Source organism: Aedes aegypti, chromosome 2 (genome assembly GCF_002204515.2).
Source record: "Aedes aegypti strain LVP_AGWG chromosome 2, AaegL5.0 Primary Assembly, whole genome shotgun sequence".
Classification (NCBI taxonomy): domain Eukaryota; kingdom Metazoa; phylum Arthropoda; class Insecta; order Diptera; family Culicidae; genus Aedes; species Aedes aegypti.
In genome coordinates this window covers 386,711,897-386,733,512 of record NC_035108.1, presented here as the reverse complement: position 1 = coordinate 386,733,512, position 21,616 = coordinate 386,711,897, and the positions used below count along the sequence as shown (strand labels likewise).

The window sequence follows — 21,616 nt, the reverse complement described above, 5'->3', positions numbered from 1 at the left end:
GATATGAAGGCTTTTGATTGGGGTGAATTTGATTGATCGGACAGGTTTTATGAGGTGTCGAAACCGCAGAGCAATGTCTGCATTTCTGCTAATATAGATAGCATTGGTGTCAGGAAATATGAAAGAGATGTGGAAAGATTTCCTGGTGCTGAGGAATTGGTTTCTTTTATCAGTTCGTATTTGGAGAAGGAAAACAAGGGAAGGATTTCATTGTTATAATTTTTATGCCGTAAAAATGATCAAAAGTTAGACACAGTTACGGCTTCTTTTATTCACTTCGTTTTTTTATATCAGTTCGAAAATAAAAGAAATTTAATATCACATGTTGTTTCTCAGCAATGTAAAGAAATTTGATCAATTTTACCTCATAAACTGGAGTATTGGGAGTTTCATCCATCTAGGTAACAATAGGTTTTTTTTTGGTACAGCTTTCAAAGTTCCAAATATCGTGGCTGGGTCATTAACCGTGTTTTAACAAAGTAAAGAATTAGATTTTCTCCTACTCGCTTGGTAAAGTATAAACAAAAAAATCAACAACGGATTTACTTCTCGAAAAACATCCAGCTCGAAGGCGGACGATGCTCTAAGAAGTCAACACTCTCTACAAAATATTGCTCGCTTTAACAACTACATTTAAGATCACAAATTCATGAAATGGTTCGTATGGACTGTTCGTAAACTGCGAAACATAAAACAGGAGGAACGTTAAACATTCTTAAAAATCAGTTCAGTTCAGATGGGAGTAATTAATAGGACTGGATGAGTGATGGTGGTGACCTACAATAGCTTAGTGATGGTAGTCGTGGTGCTCAAAGGAATGATCATGATGCTCTTCTTTGTGCACATGGACTGGTATGTGGACTGGGACCTTTACTGGGTATGGAACTTCCTTCTCGACTGGGACCTTGATTTCCTTGTAGACTGGGTATGGTTTGTCAATTGGGACCTTGACTTCATAAGGTACAGGCTTCTCGACGGTGTAAGGGACCTTCTTCTCGACGGTGTATGGAGCTGGGTATGGGACCTTGACTTCAACCTTGTATGGCTTGGGCACTTCAACCTTGTATGGTTTGTCTACTGGAACCTTTACTTCGTATGGGACCTTCTTTTCAACCACAACTGGGTATGGTTTTGGCACCTCAACTGGGTATGGCTTCTCAACTTCGACCTTGTAAGGCTTGTCAACTGGGACCTTGACCTCATATGGGACCTTCTTGATGACAGTGTATGGCTTTGGTACAGGGACTTCATACTTCACTTCATATGGGACCTTCTTTTCGACGGTGTAAGGCACTGGGACTGGGACCTTAACTTCATACGGCACCTTCTTTTCAACGGTGTAGGGTTGTGGAACATGGACCTTCACTTCGTATGGCTTGTCGACTGGAACCTTAACCTCATAAGGGACCTTCTTTTCTACGGTGTAAGGAGCTGGCACATGCACTGGGTATTTGACGTATTCCTTCACAGTAACTGGGACCTTCTTCTCCACAATGTAGGGTTGTGGGATTGGCACCTTGACTTCATAAGGAACCTTCTTTTCCACAGTGTATGGAACATGCTTCTCTACGGTGTAAGGAACCGGGATTTTCTTCTCAATGGTCACAGTCTTGATGTGTTCATGATGTTCATGGTGTCCGAAGTCGTGCCCGAAATCGCCAAGGGATCCGTACAAGCCACGTTTCTCCAAATTCTGCGATTCCTTGGCCTCGACATCAGCTGTTTCTACTTTTTTATCCTCTGCAGCAGTACCCTCGCATGTGACTAATGCCACAAATAGGGCAAGACAACAAGGAACAATAATCTGAAAATATTACACAGAGAAAACCAAACATTAATCCACCACGTTCACTAACCAAAGCACTTTGTACAGTCCATCATTTTCAGTTTCAAAAAACATCTGTTACAGTTCGTTCGCTTGCACAACAATGTGATCACAGTCCATGAAATTTGCTCTCTTTCTGTTTTTTTTTTTTTCATCATTTAATGATTCACTAAGCCCATAAGGCATCCAACTATCTTTCGAAAGCCGCTGTAGCTGATCTTTTCCAATAATAGCACTTGTGCTGCGATGCACACAATCACTTCAAATCAAATTGATTCAATCGAACAGCTGATTCCAGAGCTTGATTTTTCACCGAAAACAAATAAATCCAAACCAACGTACCATTCGCATTGTGCGCTTCAAGTGTATAGAATAAGCGAGACCAAAGTAGGCACTGATTTGAAAAACCCACTACACCGGGTATATATAGTTGGCTGGAAAAGCGCCACGATCCCCACCTGGTGGGACCCACCGGAGGCGAAGAGAGAGGCGCGAAAAGCAGCGACAAAGAGGGATCCCCCTTTGAAACTTGGCGAAGAAAAGCTTCAACCACCATGAAGAAACTTTCGCCTATACCCAGACGACACGGTGAGTTGCCAATTGCGCTGCCGCCATATGATCAAGCAACCCCCAAAGCACCAACACAGACGCACCTTAACTCCAAACTTGGCTCAGTGATTCCGAACCCCAGGACGAAAATCGAAGCTCGTCGATGCCATCGGAGACATACACATTCAACAACGACGACGCCGGCACCACCAGGCAGACAATACAAAAAGCTTAATTTTAATGCTTCTTTAATGAATCGAATGTGCTCGCATAAAGGTACCGTAGAGCTGCAACCATGTGGGTTGGCATGGGCAGAGGCCCGGTTGGTTTCGCCAAGAACCATTTTTTTTCTGTTGGAGTTTCATTATTACTTCAGACCGCTTTTAGCATGCGCATGACGAGAGTTGAAGGGTACTCAATGCTTGCTGGTTGGCACCCGTAAAGAGTAGAAAATTGATGCATAAAATGTGAACCGAGGGTCCCGAGATGGATTCAATTGGCCTAAACACTATAATAAGATGATTTTTTAAGTGAGTGCGCTGGTGAAGAAATAGTTACAAGCAAATATTTGCATATATTGTTACAACAGAGCAAAACGACAATGTTAACTAAGGTAAAAACGTTTTAACGCTGAAAGTGATCAATTTAAAGTAAACGCCAAGAATACTCAAATGACGATAAATTCTTTTCCTTTTATTTCTATGACATGCTTTGTAAAATAAAGCATAATCATTGATCATGGTGGAAGTGTCTCAAAATTTACACCTTTGAAATCTCGCGACACATTACTAAAGGACCTATGTACAAATGAAAGATTCTCTCCTCTCTTGCTTTCTTTTGATTATAACAGTGGAATACTAAAGCTTTTGGGAAGTTTTTCATACAGATCGAAAGGCAATTTCCTTGACTAGAGTTTCATACAAAAAACGCAACAGAAGTGGTTAATTTGACTCTGTTATTGATCAAAGAGAAAGTAAACAAAGAGTGCCTCTCATTTGTACATAGGTCCGTTAGTAAAGTTTCGCGAGAAATTCATTACATTACCTTACATTCATTTCTGCCCCACAATAAACGGATGATATAATAAGAGTCATCCATGAAATACGGGAATTATTTGGTCGAAAAGGTTTTTAATATTCCTCAGTACCTGACGGACGACACGCGATTGGCAGCACCCCTTCAGAATTCAATGAAACTTTCTGGATGTCAAAAGTATGTGAAACTAAGATACTTTGCATATTTTGTATTTTCAAAATCGATCTAGACTAACATTTGAAAAGGGTCAAAGTCTTTTTTTTTTACTTTTTTTATAAACTCGAAAACGGTAAGACCTACAAAAAAGTTTTGTATGGGGGACTGTCGTGAAATTTCCTGAAGTTTTAGAAAAAAATATTGAAAAAATAAAAAAAACATTTTCTACAAACCCTCCCTACAGTTATGGATAGCACACAGATAAGGATCAAAGTTGGATTAAATGGAGAATATCTTATCAACACTGTGTTCCAGTTATGCAGAGAACATGTTATCTACGTGAACTATAGATCTATATAGTATCGCAATCAATTATAACATCCTCAAGCTTACAGCACACTGTCTAGAAGTTCTTGGCTGATTTAGAATTACCGTAGAAGTTTCTGGAAGTAGGTCTTAGTTAATTCCTTAAAAATTATTTGATCAAATTCCTACGATGTTTTTTGTCATCATTCATAAAAATATTTAGAGCAGATAATGACCATATTTTGAAAGAGTTTTTTGCAGTATTGTTCAAGAAATTTCAGCGGAACATTCGATGAATCTTCTGCGCGATGAAACATTTTTCAAGCATCTTCAGTTTTTCCTCAAAATTTTCGTGATTAGCCGGGTCGCTTCGATGCAACTTTACAAATTAACATATTTTTTGCTGTTTTATTACCTAGAAATAATTGAAGAAATTAGAACAATCTCACTAGTTTAACGGGAAGCAATTTGGTTTTTCTATTTTCTTTTTCTGCTTGCACTGAATCCTAATGAAATGGATGCTAAATGCGATGGATCAGTGGATTTGTAATGGTATACTTACCCTAAAGTAATACTAAGGCATCCAGAGCATTCAGAAAAGTAAGCAAAGGTTCAGAAATCAATTTTAACCCGTTAACGCTCAATATATCTGTAGAGCACCATCACTTTTCGACGAGTCGATCATTAACTAATTCAGTCCGATATTATTATTATTTACTAGTGTTCCCGGCAAAATTCGTCTTGCCATCTAGTAGGCTGTTGGAAAAACGTTTTGGAAAAATGATAGTTCCATTCACTCTCGTTTTTTCAACTTTCCCGGTGAATATCTTGGGATTTTCATACACACAAACACGTCGGAACACTTGACGAACAAAACGGTGAAGAAATCATCCAAATCCGTTGACCCGTTCGTAGGCCATTTCGTGACATACAAACACCATTCCATTTTTATTTATATAGATTATTCACCATCTTTATCGTTGTCGTAGAGACTGATTTCTTAAAAACTATATTATTGTATACTTACTTCTAATTCTAAGTTATAACATATCTTACGAAAGGTTAAAATTAAATGCGTTGTTTACATCTTTAAATGAACTTAAAGGCGGTTTAAAAGAATGGTTTGAACCATTGTTCGTTCTATGGAAAGGAATAACAAACATTGATGTATTTCGGAAGCGTCGAGGTGGTGTATTCTACGGAATTAACTGGAGAAGTTCCGGACTATTCAGAATTGTATCGTAGGTATTTGCAAAAGATATAAGTTATAAGTTAATAAGAATACTCATAAATCCTATTTGTTGATTTTATAGTGTAACTATCGATAATCACTCAAATATTTTTTGATAAATTATACAATTTTCTACAACAGTTCCAGCTAATTCTTTAGAACTGGTTTAATCCAAAACATGGAAACAAGTCATGGGCGTGAAGTTCTATTAATTCATAGAGGCTTTCCACATTTTTTATACAAGATTCGATATTTGAAGCAGGCTTGATAGAAACTCCTCTGCGATGCAAAGAGGAGGCGATTTTTCCGTTTTTCTGACGAGTAAAAGCTGAATTCAAAATTTTCAACACAGATCCTCAAGCGATTCGAGTGAGAGTGCAAAAAAAAAAATGCGAGGATTTTTTCTGGCACTCTCTCTCTCTTGCCTGCTGCGATGCTCACCTTTACTCACGCTTCAAAGGAACTCTTGAGGGTCCCACCCGAACAAGACAGTCCTCGCGAAGTTGTGATGGCACTCTGTTTTGATAAATTTTACTCTGTTGTGTTTTGTGCTGCATCTTCCTCGCTCATTTTTCGTTGCCTCTCTGCTTAGCATTTTTCGCACCCTCGCAAAGAGGCAAAGGTATGCCACCGAACTCTGATGATGTTGAGGAGCATTATCAAGCCTGATTGGAAGAATTTCAAATCATCATGGATTTTGAATCTATTGAGTTAAATGTTGTCTGTTCTTATCCAAATCTGGTAAAATAGCTTCATTACTGTCCAAAAAGCTACATTAAGGCTCGGGAAATGTGCTTCTATGAATGTTGTTATGGTCTTTAGGTTTTCAGAACAGGCTGAAGTTGTGAGCAAAAATGTCAATATGCCGTATGATTTACTCACAAAAACCTGTTGTTGTTTTCCAGCTTATTAGTTTACTACAAATTGCTAAGAACAAAAATATTTTGACTATGAAAACGATGCACAATGGACCGAATCGACAATTTAGCCGGAAAAAAGTGGTTTCTCTGTTCTCGTCGATGCCTTCAGAGAAGTTAATTTCAATTGAGGTTTGCATCTTAGAAGAAAAAATTGAATAGGATGGCCCTTTTTTAAGTTAAAATTTTGAATCTAACTTTTTTGTTTGATGAAATTTGTGGCTGCGCTCTTCTGCAAACTTTAGGAAATGTTATTTTGAACAACTTTGTCAAAGACACTTTTGATCTTCCTCTTCATTTGAGTTAAGTAAATTGATTTTGAAAGTTTTAACATAGGGTGGACCCATAATATCAGTTATTTTGGTCTATATTTTTTAATTTCAGTTTTACGTGAACGTTGTCTTCGGAAAAGTTGTAGAGGAAGTAAAGATACACATTTTTGCTGAACATTGCAAGTTTACAATTCTTGTAATTTTGAAGTTATAAGCAAATTTAAATGAAAAACTATGAAATCTTTAGAGGCCCATAACTCATGGAGTTGGTTCGATAAAATGTTTCTTTAAGTGGCAATCGAAAGACCATACGATAGGCAACTTTTGCTGCAAAAACTGTGAGAACGTAATTTTTGTAAATTGAGAAAATTTAATTCAAAATTGCACTTATAAAACTCAAAATTTACTTGTAACTCACAAGATTTTAACGATAACGGCGTGCTGCCTTCAGCAAAGTTGTAAGTTTTAGCCAGATTTACATTTTTTTTATATCGAACCTTATGGAGAAATGTGAAACAAAAAAAAATAGAACTAACAACACATTTACTATTAGTTAACACAAAATTATTCAAGTAGTAGCAATATAATTGTACTTTTATTCTATCAATAATTTTCCAAACCTGCACACTTTTTGATAACCTTGGCTTCTTCAATAATGTTAGATTATTCCACCATTTCCACAGTTCTGTACCCCAGGACACTATTGTCTTGTCAGTCACAATAATAACAGTCACAATGACGAAACATTTAAAGTTTCTTAAGTTGCATTGACACCATTTTACATTTTGAATTATTTGTGAATTATACCACTGAGTAATAAATAATAAAATCATAATACCGTACAAAGTTTACAACAGCAAGTATATGAAAGCGACTACTGATATACTAACTTAATGTTTTATAGTAATAAATATAAGGTGATCTACATCTGAATCGTATCATCATTTTTTTTCATATTTTGTTTCACATTTTTCTAAAAAGTAGTGTATGGGAAAGTTGAAGATCTAGTTTAATTCTGCAACTTTGCTGAAGACGTCAGGCCGTTATTTTTAAAATCTTGCTAGTTACAAGATTTCGAGTTTTTTAAGCGTATTTTTGAAGTGGATTTTCTCAATTTACAAAAAATACGTTCTCACAGTTTTTTCAGCTTAAGTTGCCTATCGTATGGCCTTTCTTATGCCACTAAAAGAAAAAAAATTATCGATCCAACTCCATGAGTTATGGGCATCTGAAGATTTCATAGTTTTTCACTTAAATTTGCTTATAACTTCAAAATCACAAGAATTACAAACTTGCGATGTTCAGCAATTTTTTTTTCATGTTCATTATAGAGGTTTTAAACCACGCGGTTCATTCACCTCTGAGCAAAAATATGTATCTTCACTTCCTCTGCAGCTCTTCCGAAGACCACATCCACGTGAAACTGAATATAAAAAAGTTAGACCAAAATAACTGATTTTTTGGGTCCACCCTAAGAATTATTATTATTATCTTTATTAACGAGATTTGCAGCCCGAGGCTGGCTCATCTCGGTATCTCCACCCTAAGAAGAGCGCAGCCACAAATTTCGTCAAACAAAAAAGTTTGAGTCAAAATTTTAACTTAAATAAGGGCCACCCTATTCAACTTTTTTTCTTATAGGATGCAAAACCCAATTACGAATAACTTCTATGAAGACATCGAAAGTTTAATATCGACGAAAACAGAGAAAACAAACATTGATGTATTTTGGAATTGATACATTTTGACATTATATGACACATTGTAGAAATACTTTTCCAATCTTTTTGCTTTTCAAGTTAGTGATTTGAAGTGTTCTAGAAATTTCTTCTGTATTTAAGGTGGAGATACATAGAAGCCAAACATAGAAGCCATTATTGCAGAAAACTGATTCCCTTTGCGTAACATATTTCGCTTCATTAACGAGAAAAAATGTTGGATGTGCTGTAAATTGTGAACTTCACAATTACAATTAATCATTCATTTATTGGTACCGTAATCCGGGGTAACATTGATCAGTTTTTAGGATATTTCTTAAATATTTCACCCAAAAATGTAAATGTTGTGAGTTTTATATTTTTAAAACAAGTACTGCCACCCATAGCTCGTGACTATTTACTGTATTTTGTTATTTGAAAGATTTGAGCATGTATATTAAAATGTTTTAGGTGATTTTTTCATTTAGCTGATATGGGGTAACATTGATCATCCATGTAAACAACGTTCGGTAATATTGAAAATGTCGTTACTTACTAAAATCATGGCCCCTGAAGCCGAATATGGTGTTCAAACGCTTACATCTCATTTACTTTTTGGATTATTCTACAATTAAAAACACATCCAACAGCGAAATACGCCTAAAGGTAGGCAATTTCCTAAGGGAATTCTACATTCTTAACAGTAATTCGTTAATGTTGCCTAATTGAACATACTTATAAAAGTTTTGACAGCGGAATCATTTTTGGCGATGCCATTTTTAGTGAGAACCGCATTTTCCTTGCTCATATCGCTTGCAGAACTTATGTGAGACATAAATCTTTGGTAGTGTCATTCTTAACCATTGAAACCATTGTTTCGCAAACTTGACAAATTTACACATAAAGTTAACGCAATTTTTGCAAAAATCATAGTTTTTAATAGCACATAAATATAAGTAAGAGAAGCAACATTCATGCTTTGGAAATGTTTCATCAATAAATGATGATACCAACTTATTACGAGATGAGTCATTCCGATCAATGTTACCCCGCTGATCAAAGATACCCCGGATTACGGTATTACATTGTTATTACAATAAAACCGCGCCATACAATTCGGTTCGCAGCTGCCTCCCTCCATCCTCGGCTGCGGCCTACACTCGCCAGATCATGCGGCACCTGGTCTGCCCACCGTTCCCGCTGTGCTCCTCGCCTTCACGTACCTGCCGGATCGGAAGCGAACACCATTTTTGCAGGGTTGTTGTCTAGCATTCTTACAACATGCCCCGCCCAACGAATTCTTCCAGCTTTTGCTACCTTCAGGCTCGTGGTTTATCCTGCGCCGCCACACACCGTTCTCCTGCACACCGCCAAAGATCGTCCTAAGCACCCGACGTTCGAAGACTCCGAGTGATTGCAGGTCCTCCTCGAGCATCGTCAACGTTTCATGCCCGTAGAGTACCTCCGGTCTAATCAGCGTTTTGTATATGGTACAGTTAGTGCGGGGACTATTCTTTTTTGACCACAGGTTCTTCTGGAGTCCATAGTGGGCACGACTTCCACAGATGATGCGTCTCCGTATTTCAAGGATAACATTATTGTCCGTCGTCAGCAAAGATCCAAGGTAAATGAATTCATCTACCACCTCGAAGGTATTCCCGTCAAACGTAAAGCGGGTTGCTAGGCGAGTCCTGTCGCGTTCGGTTCCGCCTACCAGCATGTACTTTGTTTTCGACGCATTCGCCACCAGTCTGACTCTTGTTGCTTCGCGTTTCAGGCGGGTGTATATTTCTGCCACCGTTTCAAACTTTTTTTCCGATTATATTCATGCCATCAGCAAAGCAAACAAATTGATTGGACCTTGTGAAAATCGTGCCTCGGCTGTTAAACCCGGCTCTCCGCACGACACCCTCTAGCGCAATGTTGAACAACAGGCACCTTGTCTTAGTCCCTGGCGAAACTCGAACGAGCTGGAGTATTCGCCCGAACTCTTTACGCAGTTCTGCACACCGTCCATCGTCGCTCTAATCAATCTTGTGAGTTTCCCGGGAAATCTGTCCTCGTCCATGGTTCCATGTGGCCGACGCTGTCGTATGCCGCTTTAAAATCAATGAACAGGTGATTTCAATTAATCTTTGAAATTAATTCTATATAAAAATAACAACAGATCATAAGACTGTAAAGGTCAAAATTAACAACATACATGTAAATGAAAACTTTTGGCATGTAATGTGGACTGCCAACGAGACTCTTTAGTTACCCAGTAATCTTACGAAAATGTGTAACTGATGTGTGACTATAATGAAACATGGCAAGACACGTGGTAACCAAACATAAGCATTATGCTGTTATAACTACACATGTATTTGTGACAAAGTTTTTGTTTGTTTCTGTGTAACCAAATATTCGTTGGATATATTCGATATCTGGCAACAATGATTGTCTAACTAACATTCCTTTCTTTTCCCAATGACTGTGGTCAGTGCTGTTATTGTCTTTTACATTTAGGGCTCTTGATTTTTGCACATTGAGAATAGTTACCTATCCAAAGCTCCATTGATTGGATCTCCGTACAACTACGATTTTTCTGACCAATTACAGAGAAGCGGTCATACGTGGGATAGAAGAGGGTGCGCATTTTTAAATGAAAAATATCCAAGTTACATCTAAGTTTATATTGTTATAATCCTAAGTTACACACCCTGACCCTTCAATTTGGACTTCTAGAAGCTGCTGTGAGTGGAGTTGAGTGGAACTCTGTGTCAACTCTAAGGAATGCTAAACGAGCTTGCAATTTGTATGGAGAAAATCGATCAAATATAAGTGAACAACTGTTTCAATTACATTTTTGGCCATATGGTGCGCTGTAGTCGAAGAAATTCTTTCCTTAGGGCCTATTTCTTCATCCTCGCTTAATCATATGGGTAAACGTGGTTTAAGCGCAGGTGAAAAAATCGGCCATTAGTGACTTAGGATTAGTTTAGGACCTAAGCATGGGTGAAGAAATCGACCCTTAGGCATTCCCCTATCAAAAGAAAAGATATTGCAACGAACCATAAATCTTTTCGTTAAGAAACAAAAAAGTTATAACAACTACCGAAAAGCTAAACATTACATATAATTTGCAATTGGATTAGATGGACAAATTGATGTGAAGATTTGCGAAAAAGTTACACGTCTTCTCAGTGAGAATCGAACTCACGACTCCCCGATCTCTAGTTGGGGCGCGTTAACCACTACGCCATGAGAGGACTCATGAACGCAGAAGTTAACCTGAATTCGATTTCAGCTCAATAATCACGTGGTCCTCTTTCGCAAAGTGCACCTCTTTCGGAAGAATTAGATGCCCATCCAAACACAACGCTTTCTATATATATCCAATGCCTAGCCCGAGAGCGCATTGTTTTTTAGGTATAGGAATAGCACACTACACTAGCCAGCAACTGCGCTGGCTGAGGTTTCTATTGTGTGGGCTTCCAATGGGTCGCGACGTTCTCAAACGACCGGTTACGGAACATGAGTCCGTTGCTCGATAAATACTTGTTTTAATTATGAATCGTGGTTTACGGCCAACCAGCCGAGTGGAAGTTTAACAACTACCGAAAAGCTAAACATTACATATAATTTGCAATTGGATTAGATGGACAAATTGATGTGAAGATTTGCGAAAAAGTTACACGTCTTCTCAGTGAGAATCGAACTCACGACTCCCCGATCTCTAGTTGGGGCGCGTTAACCACTACGCCATGAGAGGACTCATGAACGCAGAAGTTAACCTGAATTCGATTTCAGCTCAATAATCACGTGGTCCTCTTTCGCAAAGTGCACCTCTTTCGGAAGAATTAGATGCCCATCCAAACACAACGCTTTCTATATATATCCAATGCCTAGCCCGAGAGCGCATTGTTTTTTAGGTATAGGAATAGCACACTACACTAGCCAGCAACTGCGCTGGCTGAGGTTTCTATTGTGTGGGCTTCCAATGGGTCGCGACGTTCTCAAACGACCGGTTACGGAACATGAGTCCGTTGCTCGATAAATACTTGTTTTAATTATGAATCGTGGTTTACGGCCAACCAGCCGAGTGGAAGTTTAACAACTACCGAAAAGCTAAACATTACATATAATTTGCAATTGGATTAGATGGACAAATTGATGTGAAGATTTGCGAAAAAGTTACACGTCTTCTCAGTGAGAATCGAACTCACGACTCCCCGATCTCTAGTTGGGGCGCGTTAACCACTACGCCATGAGAGGACTCATGAACGCAGAAGTTAACCTGAATTCGATTTCAGCTCAATAATCACGTGGTCCGAAAAAGTTATGCCTACGGAAACTGAAAATTAGTTTCTCTCCGAGGTGGAACGGACACAAACAATCTTATTTTGAACCACTTCAACTGGAACAAGGACACTTTTATGCTAAAATTAAAAATAAGGGTCCCATATTTAAGAACAATTGTTACACTCACAAAAAATTAAGGAAATCAGAGCACTTTTGAAAAATATTCTTCTTACGCGGAGCTAATTAAATTTTAAAGATATGGTGCCGGTGCCAATAATGGATCACCTAAGCAATAAAAAATCATAATATAATGACGAAAACATTAAACAGAGATCTTTTGGCGTTAACAGATAGATTTCAACCTCTAGTATATGGGAAAAATATAAAAAAGAGTGATAAAATTATTTTTTGAGCATAAAATTGCTTGCGCCACTATTGGTACACATGTTTCAGTAGTTGCCCTAGTGTTCCAGTAGTGGACGTTCGGAAATGGTTCGAGGAATTTTGAACAAAATAGTTGATTTTTACATAGGTTTAACATTTTTCCCTCGGAGCAGCAACTGAAATCTTTTCAATGAAGCATAAAGATCATCGCTGTGACATTTCTTCATTTTTATATATCTATTTAGAACGCTGCCTCCATCATTTCATCCACTACTGGAACACGACGGCAACTATTGGTGCAAGGGAGCAATTTTTTTTTTGCGCGAAAACATAATTTCTTATATGACATTTTGATAAAATAAAAAGTTGAAATTTGGAAAATCGACTGAACTAGAGCCGATGTTTCCACCAAAAATAGCGCATGTCGTTTTCATCGAAAAATATACGTTTGATTCCATAGTTCAATCAACTGGTATATCACAACGATTGGTACCGGCACACTATAAATATGTTATTTCCTCACGAAATGACTTCTGGTTTGTTTTTGTCTATTGTCTATTGGTAGGAGAGTGTCCAAGTCATCAAGTAAGGAGTTTTATCGAATCCAGTGCACCCATTGGCCAAATATGTAGTTAAAATAGTTTTTTCCATACAATTTTACAAGACCGTTTTGCAGAGCCAATAACTGAAGACTGTGTAAATTGTCTTTAAATGAGCTCAGTTTGGAACACCCAAAATCTGACGCAGAAAGTATGCTTCACACCGCGTTAATGATATTTTGAATCACTCTATTAGTATTTCTTCAACGAAATAAACTTTCCTCCATTAATTGTATTTGAGCACCATACTACCAATCATAATTTTAGCTGAATCAATCATATTACCTTAGTTTTGGCCACCATGAAAAAAACAGTATATTTATACCCAAGGACTTTAGCAAGAAGGGCCATTAATAACTTCTACGATGTGAAGAGCTGTTTCAGATTTTTTTTTATTTCCAAGGCTTCAACGGATTTCCATTACGAAAAATGACCATTTGAGTAACGTTCGCAAAAAAAACCATAAGCAACTGCATCCTCTATAAAACCAGTCAGCCGTTCGAACGTCATTCACAAAATTCACCGCGCTCTAATCAAAAACCATACCACACGCGAAACCCAAAGAATAAATATTAATAGTTTCCTCCTACCGGTATGGTGCGGTGAGGCCTGGTATACTTTGCGGTAGCCACGCTTGCCTGGTTTGCAGCATAAATTCCCCGGTCAGAAGCTCCATCCGGACCCTATGTTGGCAGCAGTGCGGTGGGTGATGGTGTTGGCGGTAAACATAGTTTCAGATAAGACTGACGGTAGCACGCTCATGCACCAACATCAGCCATAAAATCTTCAACAGCTGCACAATTGACTGTGATCGGATACGAAGGTGTTGCTCGATGTCTCATCGAAATCTAACCTTTAGATTTCAGTTCTACGCTTTGTGCGTACAGAAGCATGGTTTTCCGTTTTCTACTGACCATGGGGCACAAATTGTTTAATTGATTCACGAAATTTCACCTTGAACACATCCATTAGTGTGTAAAAAAATCTCGATGCGCATGAGGTACGAATCAATGTGTTATGTGCATTGCTAGCATTTTGTGAAAAAAAGACCGAAACGAGTGTACGTGCGTTGTATGAACTTAATTGGGACGTGTGATCAATTACTTGTTTTTGATCAACTTATTTTTATTTTATTTATTTTTGTCTTGAAGGGAGATTGACATAGAGATAGTCTGCGTATAATTTTGCAGCGATCTTCAGAAGACGTCACAATAAAGTACGGTTTTGTCTATATTTTTGGGTAAAAAAGTCACTACATACGGCCTATCTGTCAAATATTTATGACATTTAAAGTGGGAAGCACAAATCTCAAGTTTGTATTGAATGACACAGTATTGAGTTTTTATTCACATACACGTAAACAGCTCAATTGGTTATCATTAATTTTGACGATTTTGAACCTACAGTAGAAATACTTCTCAAATGTAAATTTAAAATAAATTGAATGGCACGTAGTAAATCTCAAATCTCCTTTTCCAGCGTTATGTCCCAACTGGGACAGAGCCTTTTTCTCAGCTTAGTGTTCTTATGAACACTTCCACTGTTATTACCTGAGAGCTTTCTCTGCCAATGACCATTTCTAGCATGTGGTTATCGTGCGTCAGGTACAAAAATACTCAATGTCCTGGGAAATCGCGAAAATTTTCTTTAAAAGAAAAGATCCTTGACCAGCGGGATTCTAACCGACGACCCTCCGCTTGACCCTGCTGAATAACTGCACGTTCCACTCAATGTAACTATATCTTGATGGATTCGACTTAGCTTTATCAGACTTAGTGCCATAACCTAAAACTAAACTAAAGCTTAGTAATTGTATAAAAATAATCAAAAACTTTGCAAGATAGTATTGGAAACTTCAAAATCTTCTGCAACTGCGTTGAACTTTGTGGTGTTTTCGCATTCACAGTACTAATAACTAATAACTGAGACGTCCGATTTGAAAACGGTCTTCGGCAGAGTTGTAGCTGATGAATGTATCTCACAGTATCAACGTAGCTCTAATCCCCAAGAGCACATGGGCAAACACTATGACCGATTGAATGAATTGCTTGCTTTTCCCATAGTAATTCCCATATAAACTTTAAAGGGCTTGTGCAGTCTCAGTTTTCATCCGAATGAGCTCAAATTTTGGGAGGACACTCAGAATTTGATCTAGAATCTAATGAGCGGTGTGGAGCAAAACGATTTTTTGAACCACTCTAATGTTATATTATTATTGCTATTATATTATTATTATTTACATACAATTTTATCTATGGTTCATATAGATAAAATTGTATGTAAATAATAATAATATAATAACAAAAATAATATAACATGTTCATGTAGATATTTTGGTGGTAGGTCATTTGGTATAAAGTCGTTTGTCATAAAGTTATTTGGCATAATGTTCCAAGGCTGATACTAAGACAGTCTAAAAGACTTCCGACAATAGAGGATGAAACTTGTTTTTTCTTTTTTTCTGGCGTTACGTCCCTACTGGGATAGCGCCTTCTTCTTAACTCAACTCAACTGAGCCATTTTACAATTATTTTGCCTATTGATCTTTTATAAATTCGTATATCGTGCGGCAAGCACAAAGATACTGGATACCCTGGAAGGTCAAAAAATATTTCCATTACAAAAAAAAAAAAACTTTAACGGTTTGATTCGAACCTACGACCCTCAGCGTGGACTTGCTGAATAGCTGCGCGTTTACCGCTACGACTATTTGAATTCCCAAACTCACTGATGTTCTAATGAAATTTAAATCTCATTGATTTGCTTAAATTTTAGACGTCTAACTATTATCATCAATCCGTGGACATAAAACGCATTCAACCACTTTCTTTGAGCCGCTTGGCTCCGGGATTTCGCTGACACAACGGCACCATGCGGTGTGGCCAATCTTCGAACCAATCATTTTACACAACAAAACAAAAGTTGCACTGCAACGCGCGTGTACATACAAGTGTAGAGTGCACATAGCCGGTGATGGTTTTACTACGCGCAGGCTTTACCTCATGAACGACGTAAGTTGGCAAAGAATCGCGTCAATTTCGCAACTAATAATAGTCGATGGTTTCGTTATGGTCGTTTGTTGGTATGTACAAGATCGACGCTTCATATAAATGCGATTAGCAATTAGAGTAATGAGCGTAGGCGAATCGCAACATTATTGTGCTACCGCATGGGATCTCTAGTCTTAAGTCGAACACCGACTCAGCAGCATACAACACTGTAGTAGCGGGCCTGGACGGGAACCAGTTTTTCTTGTGTTCTCGACTCCAGGGAAGAAGTTCGTCGCCTGTAGATTGAAATCTTTCGTTAAACAGATTGGCAATATTATTTCATTAATTTTATAAAGTCTGTTATAGTAATTTGCTGTTTTTTTGAAATGTGAAAAGTGAATTTATGTAGGGGCTAAAAGTTTTCTGAAAGTGCACATAATACTAACAAAAATGAAATCAAAATTAGTACATACCACATGAATATGGGTCATTCCATACCAAGTGTATACAGCACGTGTAATTGATCATCACGATTTTTTTTCCCATACAAAACCCCATGATAATGCTTGGTTCTTTAAAATAATATTTTCGAAACTATTAAACGGAAATAAAAATATCTTCAATATTTTTTTAAAAGGAGTCACTATAAGGATCCAGCAAAACTCAAAAGTTGAAATCAATTTTTCGTAGAGTTAGCAGTTTTATGTTTTATTTTTTGTTTTTTTGCGACTAACGATATCCGACATTTTACAGCTTAACTTATACAACTCCCTTAGGTAAAGCCAATCCCAAGTAACATTGTATTACAGTTAAAAAATATTTCAAAAAAAACCAATTGCAAATGCTTACATTAATAAAACAAAATATTATACTAATTTATTCAAAGCTGCTTCAAAATCACATAATTAACCAACAGCCATAGAAAATTAAATGAATATATATTTTAAAATAAAAATAGTATACCTGACAACACTGCCATTGCATTGTTAATTGAATAGATCTTTCACCTATTGAAAAAAATAATTCTTAAAAAGATAAATTAACGAACCAGAAAAATTGTTGCCACATTTTAAATTGTATATTGTTTACTTTCTCAAATAGGGTCAACCAACTTAAACATTTTTTAGGCCAGAAGTTAACTTTATTTCTATGTACATTTTAAGATACAATATTAGTTGTGATTTTCTATTTAAAATGAGGAATGTTTAAATCAGGACGCTTGTTTTGGGATTATCTCAAAGCACTTCAAGGAATGAAATAAGGTGGAAGTACCGATTTTGGCCATAGCACCAACTGTAACCACACCGATTATACACCGATTTACACAGAAAATTAGCATAGAACATTTAGTGTTCATCCCTTAGCCGAGTGGTTAGAGTCCGCGGCTACAAAGCAAAGCCATGCTGAAGGTGTCTGGGTTCAATTCCCGGTTGGTCCTGGATCTTTTCGTAGTGAAAATTTCCTTGACTTCCCTGGGCATAGAGTATCATCGTACCTGCCACACGATACACGAATGTGAAAATGGCAACTTTGGCAAAGAAAGCTCTCAGTTAATAACTGTGGAAGTGCTCTTAGATGATCGAAAGGTGGAAGCAGCTCTTCGACGAGGGGACAACGGAGGAAATGCCTTCATCAGTACTGCGGAGGATGGAAACCAACCAGCCCCCACTTTGAGGGAGGTTAAGGATGCCATTCACCAGCTCAAGAACAATAAAGCTGCTGGTAAGGATGGTATGGGAGCTGAACTCATAAAGATGGGTCCGGAGAGGCTGGTCATTTGTCTGCACCGGCTGATAGGCACAATCTGGGAAATAGAACAGCTACCGGAGGAGTGGAAGGAAGGGGTGGTATGCCCCATCTACAAGAAAGGCGGCAAGTTAGATTGTGAGAACTTTCGAGCGATCACCATTCTAAATGCGGCCTACAAAGTATTATCCCAGATCATAGTTTCCCAAACTGTGGGTCGCGACCCCCAGGGGGGTCGTGAGCTAGTCTTTGGTGGGTCGCGAAAAAATTCCAAAGTACGAATTTATTTCCAAAGTTTTTTTCTATGTTTCCTTAAACTTAAATTCTTACTTTATGACAAAACAAGTTTTTTCCAATGATCAGGAATTCAGTCAGTTGGCACTATCTATATTATTCTAAGGTTAAGGTCTAAGGCTGAGAAGAACGTCGCCAATACAGCCTTCTTTAATCGTTCTTTCTTAATAAGCTATACTCGAACTTCCATGAGTCGAAGAGAATATTGGCCCATGGAAATATCGAATGTGATGAACATTATAGTACTCAGGTTTTTTTTAATTTTCAATATGGTTCACGGTTTCAAAATCTCTATTATCATCAAACCTGCATGCTTCTCCGATATTTCTACGAAAACGTTTAGCATTCGGTCTAAGATTTTGTGGTTAGAAGGATAAAAAATATTCTGTCGAAAAAAAATTCACATACCTACAATTTTAGCTGCGAAATTGTCTTGGATTGAGTTTGTAAAACAATCCTTAAACTTGAAAGTATTCCATTTTCTCCAACAAAATATTTTCAAACTTTCAGTATGTGAAGCAAACTTTCAAGGTCGAATAGTTATTGGTGGTGCATTCAACTTCGATTATAATCGAAATATTGATTCCGTGTGGTTCCGTGAGTCAATATTGAGCAATGGAACATCGACTCATGGAGGTGTGACTTAATTGGAAAAAAAATGCTAGAATATAATCAGTTCTATATGGAAATTTGAATGATGTCGAGACATTCAATCAATCCTTAGTGTTGTTAAAAGAATTTTCTATATTGAGACAGAAATCTTGTAACGAGCAGTTGCAAGTACAAAAGTAAAATAAATGATTTTATTCACTGTTTTTTTAATCAAACATAGTGCATGTCAATGTCAATTACGTGTGGTATTGTGATATTGTGATCAAATCTCATTCCCATCATAGTAATAAGTGACCTCAGAAGCTTCAGTACAAAACTTGTTTCTGTACAATTTTTCACTGGTGGGTCGCAAAGAATACGCTTGTTGGATAGGTGGGTCGCGCAACCAAAAAGTTTGGGAAGCTATGTCCCAGATCATAGTAAACGAGTTCGTGGGAAGTTATCAAGCCGGCTGCGTTGACGTACCGTTTTGACTCATATTCCGAACACTTAAGGCCAGCAGTAACTTCAAATGCATCTGATTGGCTTAAATTAGCTGATATTTGTGTAAATTTGAATTTCTTCGCAAAGTCAAAGCTAACAGTGTTGGGTGTACCAATAATAATGTTGATTTAATTAGTTTTAGTATTGTTTTAATGTAAAAGTATGGAACAACAATTTGATTCAAATGCCGAACACTGTGTTTGTTCTGTCTCATATTCCGAACACCTTAATTCAAATTCCGAACGGCACGAATAAATCGTATTCAAATGAATAATTTCACAAATAAATTTATCTGAGCTTGTTCTACTGGTCTCGAACCAAAGAATCATCACTAATCCTGCGGTATAAATTATATTGGAGACGTTAAAATTGAATTGCAATTGACTGCCATTTCCTTGTTATTTGGTGACATATTTCAGCGAAACATTTCAACCAAATCGCCATACAAAATCCGAGTGTTCGGAATATGAGTCTGTTCGGAATTTGAGACAAAACGGTACGTCCCAACGTATCACCTTTTCATCGATTTCAAGGCGGCAAACGACAAGGTGATGGACTTTCATGCCTGTTGTTCAATATTGCGCTAGAAGGTGTTATGCGGAGAGCCGGGCTTAACAGCCGGGGTACGATTTTTACGAGATCCAGTCAATTTGTTTGCTTCGCGGATGATATGGACATCATCGGCCGAACATTTGAAAAGGTGGCAGACCTGTACAACCGCCTGAAACGCGAGGCAGCAAAAATTGGACTGGTGGTGAATGCGACCAAGACAAAGTACATGCTAGCTGGTGGGGCCGAGCGTGGGGCAGAACTGAGGATGGAGAGATTCGGCCACGAACCGAATATTGTGGCGTGAAATTGTTGATTCAGTGTTATCTGTCTTGATATTAACTGAATAAATGAATGAAATGAAGTGCTCTTAGAACACTACGCTGAGTAGCCGGCTCTGTCCTAGTAGGGACGTTAATGCCAAGAAGAAAAAGAAGAAGAAGAAGATTTCGTGTTTAGATGAACACATTCACATGAGAATGGCGTATTCATTCAATTGTCCAAATTGCTCCAAAAAGTGAAAGCAAACAATGATTTTCATTATGATTTTAATTTCTAAGAGCCTTGATTGCAAGGGTCTTCCTAATCCTAATGGCCAATTTGGAAACTGAAGGAAAATAAAGCTTATGCTCAGTTCCGATATTTTTCATATTGAAAGCTTTCATTTCGCATATTTGCAGTATATGTAGAGTAGACCTATTCACTGTTTCTAAGGCACTCATGCTACATTAAATTCTGAACTTATTTATCAAAACAAGTTATCTGTCCAAAGATGAGCCAATTTGGTAAAGTATTAGAAGTGTACACACTAAGCTCTTACGGTGAATTTCACCGTAATCTCAACAGCTGAACAGTTCGGTGAAATAAAACACCGTAATTCCGTACTCCGTTAATTTATTTCACCGAACTGTTCAGCTGTTGAGATTTTACAGGAATCCGTAAATAATTTAAGTGTGTATCGAATAGATTTTGTGGTTATTTACCTTTCCACCGTTCCAGTAGCCCCAAAACATCTTCGAAAATGATTTAAAAACACCACAAGACTTTTTTTTCACTTTTCTGAAGACACTAAGGTGTTTTGACCGCTTTGTCATTATGATTTTAACGTAATTAGTCTGAAAAATCTTGAAAAAATCCATTATATTTCTCAAGTATGCCATGAAATTCCGATAAAAATCTTATTATATTTTGTATTCAATTAAACTATCTATTTAATCTGAGTATTACGAACATATCGTTCATACATCGTTTTTATGTGGGATTCGATTTTCACTGTGATTATTGAGAGAGAGACTATTGTGTTAGCGAAAGGCTTGTGGTATTTCAGAATAATTTTCAAAGATATTTTGGAGTTTCAAGAAGGCTTTCTGGGTAGAACGGTCCAAAAAACCACAAAATCGATTTGATACACCTGTAAAACTCAATCGAACTGGCTAATTTTTGGATAGATAACTTGTTTTGATAAATAAGTTCAGAATTTGATGTGGCACGGAGAGCCGGAGAACTTTTGTAGGGCTTTTCATATGATTCTCAAATATATTTTCTCCAAGGCTGGCCAAAACCGGGGCTTATACTCTATTTTCGATTACCAAATTTATGTTAAATGAATGGTAACGATGGAATTGGAATTTGAGATTAAATACATCTGACAACATTATATACGAAAACATAATTTTGTCCTGGATTT

The 21,616-nt window shown here is 37.5% G+C and overlaps 1 protein-coding gene across 1 annotated transcript; it reads right to left on the bottom strand.

Annotated features, from left to right (window-relative positions):
- Positions 1-246: 246 nt before the first annotated feature.
- Positions 247-2,251, bottom strand: LOC110676948 (skin secretory protein xP2). Its single transcript, XM_021846941.1, has 2 exons — positions 2,168-2,251; positions 247-1,804 (listed from the first exon to the last, which is right to left on the bottom strand). Exons 1-2 carry the CDS (start codon positions 2,174-2,176, stop codon positions 788-790), a joined length of 1,026 nt encoding a protein of 341 aa, XP_021702633.1. The 5' UTR covers positions 2,177-2,251; the 3' UTR covers positions 247-787.
- Positions 2,252-21,616: the final 19,365 nt, after the last annotated feature.